At 39.9% G+C, this 9,641-nt stretch overlaps 1 protein-coding gene across 1 annotated transcript; it reads right to left on the bottom strand.

Annotated features, from left to right (window-relative positions):
- Positions 1-277: 277 nt before the first annotated feature.
- Positions 278-4,267, bottom strand: LOC117235487 (formin-like protein 13). The gene is made up of 5 exons (XM_033497557.1): positions 3,796-4,267; positions 2,980-3,375; positions 2,146-2,288; positions 529-1,166; positions 278-368 (listed from the first exon to the last, which is right to left on the bottom strand). The coding sequence occupies exons 1-5, from the start codon at positions 3,926-3,928 to the stop codon at positions 365-367; spliced, it is 1,314 nt and encodes a 437-aa protein (XP_033353448.1). The 5' UTR covers positions 3,929-4,267; the 3' UTR covers positions 278-364.
- Between the last annotated feature and the right edge of the window lie 5,374 nt (positions 4,268-9,641).

Below are 9,641 nucleotides of genomic sequence, written 5' to 3'. Positions count from 1 at the left end.
CGTCTCACTGATGCTTTAGTTTTTCCGAACACTGAATAAAATTCTTGTTGATATTTGACGTGACGCAAAAACTACGCTAAAATTACATACGTACATATGTATATCAATTTAACGCGAAAGACCATAATAATTACGCTAATAGAGCAAAATAGAATATGTAAATAAATCTGAAACGCGTTTGATCTTTCGTACGCAATATGTCAACAGCATTTCATATATTTTGAGATTCTCCTAATCTTGCTTACCGACGGATACAATGATAAAGGTACCACACGAGGAACAATTAACAATCCAAGTTTTAAGAAAAATCAGTGCTTTATTTAGTTTAAGTAGTCTATGTATTTAATACAAAGCGTAGGTTTGATTAGCTGAAACAGAAACAAAGAACAATAACATTTAGTAACAGTATTTCGTTCAATTTGTTTAAAAAATCAATTAATATTTCGTTAAAATCGCGTAAAGATTGATTAAAACTCCACTTGTTTCAATACGTTGAAAAAAACAAACGCCTACTAGAAATATACTTACCATTTGGCGATAGAAATTGGTTTACAAGAATCTGACGGCCTATCGTACGAGTATCCCAACAAACATTGTTGCAAATGGGGTCGTCCGTTTCTGCAAAGCACCACGCTCGTGCATGCAGCGTTCAATCTGTGCACATCCCCGTCTTTGCACGGAACCATACTGAGACTGTGAGGAATATCATGCACCATGTTCCATGGGTTTTGCAATTGCTCCGATGCCTGTTGTTGCGTACTAGACAGTTCTTGTTGTTGTTGTTGCTCTTTATCGACATCCGATTGCGTAGCTACAGATCGTTCGTTCCACGAATCAGGTTGAATTCTGCTCAGCCAAGGATTTCCAGGATAAGATTGCGGCGGTCCATAGGACGGTAATTGACCTGGTTGAGAAGGTTGAGCTGGTTGAGGTGGTTGAGGCGGTTGAGATGGTTGAGATGGTGCGTAAGACGGTGGTTGCGCTGGTTGTGGCGAAGGAATATAGGATGGTGGCGATGGCCATGTTGGTGGCTGTTGCGGTAAAGTAGGTGGTTGCGATGGTGAAGATGGCGGCTGGGTTTGTGGCGAGGTCGGTTTAGATGGCAGCGGAGGAGTTGCTGCGCCTTTGCAGTCGACGTTGTACGGGTAGTCACAGACGCCCAATATCTGCGAAGTGATAAATTATAAATAAAACGTAAAGAATTTAGATTATACGTTGTCGAAGGATACGGTTTAGTGAAAAGCAAATAAATAGGGAAACGTATGACATCTCTTCGTAAGTATTAGGATGCATATAAAAATAAAACAACCCTCACAAATAATTAGAAAATTATTAAACCCTGTTCAGAGTTTTAGATGGTAAAAAAAAATATATCCTCAACAATAAATAAAAATCTTCCCAAGTTCGATGTATTCTTTGTTTGTATCCACTGTATTTTTGGGTCGTTATTCTAGTTCATTTTGATATTCGTATTATTAGATTTTTAATTATATCTTTAATTAGATATTCTGAAGTGATTCTATGAGTCAGATTTAGACTCTGGGCTATTTAATTCATCTCAAATTTTTTCAACGATCTGTAAACCAGAGAATTACATGGACGCCAGCAAATAATTGTTGATTCGTTATTTTCCTTGACAATTCTAGCAAATATCTCCGATAATCATTTCTCTAACAATCTGGGCCGATTATCGCGCTCTCTATGAGACTAACAGGTGTATTAATATCTATGAATGAAAGCGTATGTTTCAATATTCGTAACTGCCATCTGCTGATGCACTTCTGTAAACGTTAAAAATCGCACGTTGGTAAAATGTTTAACATCGAAGCGTGATTATCATCTGATCCGATTATTATCTTGGTTCTGCGTGAAATTTCAACCCTAAATTATTCGAAGCTTATCGAGGCAAAGAGAATTTATAGCAGAAGCAAGGAAACAGAATGACGAAGTAGTATATGTAAGATTAATGCCGAATTTAGTTTCAAGCATTGACATGGAGGCCTCAAGAGCGGCCTTTGACCGTGTACGGAGACCAAGTGGGAGTTCAAGTCGAGGAGACTCTCACGCTCACGTGGGCCACCATGTTACTCTAAGATTTAAAATTCTGCAAATGCCCTAGGAATAGCTCAAGAATAAGATCCTTACGTCATTATAGACCAAATCGTGAGGGCAACCGAATTTAATGGGCTTCTTGTAAACACACACGTAGAATTCCGAGCAGTTCGTCGCACTTCTGTAACGACCATTTGGTTCTGGACAGAGTTTCGTTCCACTGGTCAGAGACGGTCCTGAAGAAAAGACAAAAGTTTGTACAATGGCAGATCGATGCGTGAACATCGATGGAATATCAAGGATGAAAAATCTTTTTGTATCTTTATATAATGTAGTTTATTTACGTCAGAAACATTGGCTCTAGTAGCGTAATTTCTAAGAAATATACAGGGTGGTTGGTAACTGGTGGTACAAGCGGAAAGGGGGTGATTCTACGCGAAAAAAGAAGTCGAAAATATAGAATAAAAATTTTTTTTAAATTTTTTTTTTTAATTTTTCCATCGAGACAACGATCTACAGTGAGATCCGTTGTAACGTACCGCACGCGTACCGAGCGAAAATTCAAAGTCGATTTTCTCGAAAACAAAGCCTCGAACGAAAAATTTGTATTCTACATTTTCGACTTCTTTTTTCGCGTAGAATCACTGTATCACCCTGTAGACATTGCTACAATATGATATTAATGAGTAACTACATCCTGATAAACAAATTCTTATCACTGATAAACGATCTTTGTCGATTTTTCCTACGCAACTAAAATTCACGAAATTGATATCAGGTCGAATTATTTTCTTCATTTGTTCGAACAATGTAATTACCAATCTACGCGTCACGTCCGAATAAATAATATAATATCGAAATAAATCTAAGATCCAAGAGCGTATAATTTTGAAAATCAAGAAAATAAATATGAAACCGTTTACTTACTTGGCGTGGGCATGGGGCGATTGCCGCAATTCACGTTATAATCGTAGTCACAAACTAGGGTAATATCGTTGAAGAGTAATCCATCGGGACAGGATTGTTCGGTAACCGTGTCGTCCCAACAATTTAAATAATTGGAGCAACTCTTCGGGCTTGGAAACTGTCCCCGAGGAGCGTAACATCCAGGCGGCGGAGTTATTACCGGTATCGGGTTACTAGTTATGGGTCCTGGTAACTCGTTCGTGTCTCCAGGATTAGGAAGACTCGGATAAAGTTGCCTCGTATTCACAGTTTCCGAATCGTGCGATTCTGTGATATTCGTAGAAGGATTCTTGTTCCAAACGTTTGCACCGTTGTCCATCTTTTGTAAATCCACGAGATCCCATGCGTTTTCTAAATCTACCCGCGTGAAACGTAAGGCCGCGGTCAATTAAACGTATGATTTTTCCAAGTATAACGAAATAGTTTGAAATTTCTAGTCTACGTGCTATACAATCCTAGAGAAATAAAATTGACGAAATTCGCCCTATTTTTGGAAAGAGAACCGTCAAACTCAATCTCAGTATATCGATAGCAAGCTTTTAAATAAATCCTACACAAAATTCTATAAAAAAGAGTAAGAATCTATCCGTTGCATAAGAACATCGACGTCGTCCTCAACTACGATTGATACTAGTTTACTACCGATTTTCGCGTTTCCATGATATTTGTGTATCGTTTCTATAAATTAACCGAAATATTCATATATGCATATTTATGAACAGTAGAGCCTACGATTCAAACTTCGAAATAATGAAAAATTAGCGTGCAACCACTGACCTTGACGTTGCTGTCGAGAGTGTTCGATGTGTCTTTCACGTAACGTGGTCTCGGAGGATGCCGCAGCGGTTGTTCTCCTGGCGGCGTCGCAGAGACCCAGCACAAGGGACAACAATATCAAGACGAACCTCATAGTAACGTTCGATCACGAATTGACGGAGGCTCGCGAAGACAAAATACGACGATGGGTTATGGGACACCCTCCAGTTTTACGGTTGAAACTCGACTACGGTTAAACTCGCGATGATCGTCAAGGGATCGTTGGCGAACCTCGGTGTTCGAGTCCTTGCGTTCGATGTTCTGATGCTGGATGGCCTGGACCTGGTCGGTTCCAGGGCTTACATAGGGCATCCCCCACCACGGGTCCTCCTTCGTAGGGAGTAGCTTCACAGGAGCCCAATTACGCGGGCGCAGGACCCTGCGGTGGACTCTTGCTCAGGAAGTGCACGACTCTTCTCTTTACACCACTCTTGTTCCCGCTGAAATTCCCCACCACTTTGCAGGCCACCGGGGTCGAACACGTCGCAAGGACGCGATTCGGTGCGCGTCGCTTGGATTCTTATTGGACGAGATTTAGAATGACCGGTCAGGACCGTGTATTCCCCCCGGTGATCATTCGTTTCTCTCGTCCGCGTATCGCGTGGTCGCCGAGACAATGATCTCGCGGATGGCCAGAGCGGTGGACGATGTCGCGTAGGATGTCAAGGTCCCTTACGAGATATACGTACTTGGAAACGATGTTCCGTAACGGTATCGTCAACAATCGTTTCTCTGTGCATTCAACTCTTTTCGTTTATTTGCTTACGGCTGTAAGGTGCGATCCGATCGTAAGGGTAATCCTTGTTCGGTCGGTCGTATCGATGCTTTGGGAACCGTTGGTAGAGTCCGTGGGACGATTTTGCGGCGGATACTCTTGGTCAAAGATCGATAGATTGGAAGACGATGTTTGCGAGACAAACTAGTTCGCGCTCGTAAAATAAAACTCCTTGCTTTCATGCAGATTCGTATTTTCATCCAACTCGCGATCCAACGATCTAGCGATAAAGTGTCGCGTAAGTCTATTCGTTTTGTCGAACATCTTAGATCGTCCGCGCGACATACAGATTGGTCTGCTTGGAAACCCTCGAAAAGTTAATTAACAACATTGCGTCCTGTAAATTGTCAAACCGTTTCTGGAAGAAACGTTCCGCGTACGGGGAAAAATTGGTTTGCCAAGCGAGCAACCGATTAGTCATAAACGTGAGCGAGACTGAAACCCGGATCAAAGTATTACGCATAACCACTGGTACTTTGTTCGAAAGAGCAATACGTATTCCGCTCCTTACGAGAGTATCTGTAAGATCAGCAAGAAATATGTCGCGTGGTTACTTAGGAACTTCCGGTGTCCTTGTCTCTTCCAAGTTTCGAAGAATCTCGAAGAAAGTTCCCGACCGTTGAACCTGCGAATCTCGAAGTTGGAATGCAGAGGTGGATACACCATCGAGATTACCCTTCGAAAGGTTTCTCATTACCGGAATGCATTTCGATATTCGGGCAAAAGACGCGGCTTTCCTGAATGATTCGACGCTTCTACCCTGGTCCTTTCTGGTGGGATATTGCGTGAATTTTATGAGACAGGTTGCGTTGCAGCCTGGGACCAGTGTAGAGCCCATCGTCCTGTTTATTATCCGGCAATGAGGAAGATTCCACGGCCGGTCGAACGAACGAACGAAAAAAGAAACAAAGCGAATGATTCCACGTAATCCTGAAATTCAGATATTCGCGCCCGATGGCCCCTCCTCGCCAACTTTTGGCAAGAATACCGCGGGTACGTTCGTGAGTCACGCGTGACCTCGCCACTTGGCTTTCCATGCGTGCGACGATTCACATTTTACTGGAAACAGTTAAACGGCGTCGTGAGTTTTGGCCATTTTCGTAGTCCGCGTCATTCAGAAGTTCGTTACACCTACGTTTCAAATCGTTTTACGTTCTCCAACAACTATCGTTAAGGAAGATTTGCGATGATTACGCTGCGGAGGAGGTCGATCGTTTGCCCGTTCGATTAGGGTTCGTAATACGGCATCGAACAAATAACACAAATGTGCGTGAGTATTGTTTAAGAAAATATTTTGGGTAAGAAACTGTTTAAGAAAACGTTCGAGCGTTACCGTATCTATCCGAACTGATCGTCGTATCGAAATTCGAACTTCGGTGCATTATCATCGTCGCGTGTTGCAGCGAACACGAAAGGGAAAATTATGAGGCGATACACTTTTCGCAATGGTAAAGTAGGTAAAATGATGAAAAGGTTTGGAAACCAATTACAGTATTATGCTACGATACCTGTCTAGGAGAAGTGTACGACGATTTGGTAAAATGGTATGGAAGATCTGCGAGCAGTGACGTGCAGAGATAAAATGTGAGACACTGTGCGTATTCGTGACATGAATTCGTTGCATGTTAAACTCGCTGAAGCTTCGTAACCTTTTGAAGTTGTGTAGGTTGCGAGAGTACAGTTTTGTGTACTAAGCAGTTCTTTAAAAATATATTTCTACCAAAAATATTACCGTAATATGCATATATATAAATAAATATATTACAATATTACAACGATCACAAAGGAATACAGTTACAGTGAATCTTTCGAACGAAAAAAATTTAAAAGAATAAAACTTTTAACCGTTTCATTCTATTCTAATTAATGAATTTATTAAATAAGTTACACTCATATTTTTTAATTGATTCGAATTGATCCCATACGTTCCGTATCAATTTCTCGAATCGAAGCCTGGTGCAGGTATAATTACAAACCGTCCGTATATAATCTCTGAAAAAAAATCATTGGACACCGTAGGCGTTCGTGAGTCGAATACCCGATACCATCTTTCCCCTGTGGAATCTTCCCTGATTCTGTGGTATGCTCGCGAAGATTCTTCCTTCTTCTAAAAAACATCTCGTTTGTTCCCGCAAAAACATATTTCTCATAATTTTTAAATTAGTCGGGTTATTGTAAAAAATAATTTAGCTGCAACAATTTCGCATGTTAACGAACTATGCGTTTTTAAAAATTTCACACGGTGTCAAGCTACCACCGTCGGGATCGAGGAGCGTGTATCGAGATATTAAAACTGGCAGTTAAACGTAATCTGACGTATATTCTAGACGCTTACACGCATATCTTATCGTTATCGTTCATCCTACAATACGATTAATCGGTTCGATCTTCTTCATTTTGCCGACCAAGTATTCATCGTCGCGTTGTTTATCCTTTCTCTCCTTTTGCTTCTGTTTCGGTTAGCTTTTCGTTCGAACCGGACAGACTGTATAGGAATAGCCACGGATGAGGCGGGATTATCGTGAAGAACCTGTTAGCTGCTACCCAAAACGAAAGAAATAGAAGGACAAACTATGAAGAGCGTGAAAAAATATGAGCGAGAATCACGGCAGATAAAGGACAAGATGCACGACGTGAAAAGACTAAATGAAGGATACCGAAGGAGGAAGGTAGAAACGAAACGAAACATCCGAAAGATTCGTCAGAATGATTAATTAATCTTATTTATTTAACACAACTACTACCCTCGAATTTTGGTATTCAAATCTTTCTGCTCTCAACTTGGCAAATAAAAAAAAAAAAAAAAAAGAACAGGATTCATAATGTTTTAAACTGCTTAACGTAAAATTAACGTGTACCAATTTTTGTTTAAACTTGAAATATCTTTTAGCGTTGGAGAAATACAGTACAGAAAAAAGAAACGATCAATGTCGATATAAAAATTAAATATTTGGAAGAATAGAATTTTTGTTACAAACGTTTCTATCGTATTTAAAAAAAAAATGAAATTTCACCCGCTATCCTTAAGTACGATCGCGTGTAGAAAGAGAATCTTTGAATTAACGAGATATTGGTTTCCGTAGAAACACGTACCAGTGAGAGGGAAGAAAAATTCGTGGAATCGATGCGAAGGATCTACGAGAGAAGATACGGCTTTTAATAGAATTAATTTCGGCAGCTGATAGTACGATTCGCGAATTCAGATAAGCGATTGACGATGCATGGTGTCGAATCGTACAATAAATTTGATCCAGCTAACACGGTCCTCCACTTAAGCGCAAATACGACGCCGAGGATGCAATATGTTGTGAGAGGATGCGCCTTAACACGCATACCTGAATTGCGAGCTAGCGAGGCAGTTTATTCGCGCGTCTCGTCCAGCGGAACTCATCGTGCAACGTTTCAATTTCCGTGACAGACTGTGATGGATACAGGGAGGCAGCCTTTCGAATAACCTCTTACAATCTCTGAGGTCCTATTATCGTGTCTAGGTCTTTCTTCGTTGTGCATTTCCTTTGTACGTCTTCGTGCTTTGCCAAATCAAATGGACGCGCGCGCAACTGTAAATTGAAATTGCATGTCCCTTAAATAAAGGGACTCTTTTTCGTTTCCTTCGAAGATCATTTGTCTCGCTGTTAAGAATTTCCCTATCTTAAAAACGTCACTTTTGATCGTTGACAGATAATTTTCTATAGGAAACATCTATTAAATCGACTCGTACATCTTCGCTTACTTTGTCATGTCACATCATTTTGCGCAATTACCATCATACGTCGCTTGTGCTAACTCATGTTCATGCTTCTACGCTTATACGTTTACGTATTCAAATGTTATGTATACGTATACATACAAAAAGCTTGGACTTTAATTTACCCACGATATTTCTAGTAATTTATTCAAGTTGCCCATCAGGAAATGTAAACAATTATACAGGGTAAAAATTTTTTTTTCAATTTTTCCATCGAGACAACGATCTACAGAGAGATCCGTTATAACGAGACGCGACAAAATGCACGCGTACCGAGCGAAAATTCAAAGTCGATTTTCTCGAAAACAAAGCCTCGAACGAAAAATTTTTATTCTACATTTTCGACTTCTTTTTTCGCGTAGAATCACCCCCTTTCCGCTTCGTACCACCAGTTACCAACCACCCTGTATATTTCGGATACATCGAATACAGGAGAAAGAGAGAGAGAGAGAGAGAGACGATTCGTATTCCGTTGATGCATACCGATCTCTCCATCGTTGAAAAATGCTGTTGCTGAAGGAGTTGCAGATATGCTGACAGGTACGGTCGAACTACTTTCTATTAGTTGATGAATTACAACGTGGACTACGCATGCTATATGTATGTTGTAACCGATAAGCAGTGGAAGTGATTTTTTCTCTGTATAATCGGTTAGTGCAACTGTATTGAAGTTTGAGGGAAAGTAAAATTACACTTCGATAAATACCGCTTTTCTGACGAAGATAAGGAACAGGAAGGCGAATACTTCAACTATCTCGCTCGATTTGATTTGACACGCAGATTTCATGTATTACTGGTTTTACATGTATGAAAATATCATTACGAAATCATCAAGATAGAACAATTTGAATATTAAGTTTGCATATCTTATAGTTCGCATTCTTAACATTATTCGTTATTTCATTATTCATTATACGTTATTTAGTTACTTCAATCGACAATTTATCGAACGCAGTGTATAGTAAGTGAACCGTGAAAGTTCGAAGGTACAAATATGGGCATAATACGCGTAATACTTAAAAATATATAAAATATTCACGATATAATAGCCGATAGAATATCTACCAGGTAAAACAATTTTCTATTCACGTTCTCCTTTTTTTTAATTGCTATTCATAAAAATTAGAATTTGCATAAATATTCGCGATCCAGTATCAACCTATCCGACCGTTGCAATTACATACATCGTGTACCTGTTAAAAAGTAAACGAGACATTATACGAAACCATGGATCATAAATAATTAAAAAACTATAAGTAATACTTGTAATAAGACGGAAGATAA

Source organism: Bombus vosnesenskii, unplaced genomic scaffold (assembly GCF_011952255.1).
Source record: "Bombus vosnesenskii isolate JDL3184/JDL3185 unplaced genomic scaffold, Bvos_JDL3184-5_v1.1 scf7180000013316, whole genome shotgun sequence".
In the NCBI taxonomy this organism is placed as follows: Eukaryota; Metazoa; Arthropoda; class Insecta; order Hymenoptera; family Apidae; genus Bombus; species Bombus vosnesenskii.
The sequence above is the reverse complement of the archived record's forward strand: the minus strand, read 5'-3'. Positions and strand labels throughout refer to the sequence as shown.

Excerpts from the sequence above, each read along its gene's own strand:
- LOC117235487 (XM_033497557.1), bottom strand. The coding sequence starts at position 3,928 with ATGAGGTTCGTCTTGATATTGTTGTCCCTTGTGCTGGGTCTCTGCGAC. Across the intron at positions 3,376-3,795 it reads CTCTCGACAGCAACGTCAAG|ATTTAGAAAACGCATGGGAT; the intron begins GTCAGTGGTTGC and ends TCACGCGGGTAG. Across the intron at positions 1,167-2,145 it reads ACGATTTGGTCTATAATGAC|ATATTGGGCGTCTGTGACTA; the intron begins GTAAGGATCTTA and ends ATCACTTCGCAG.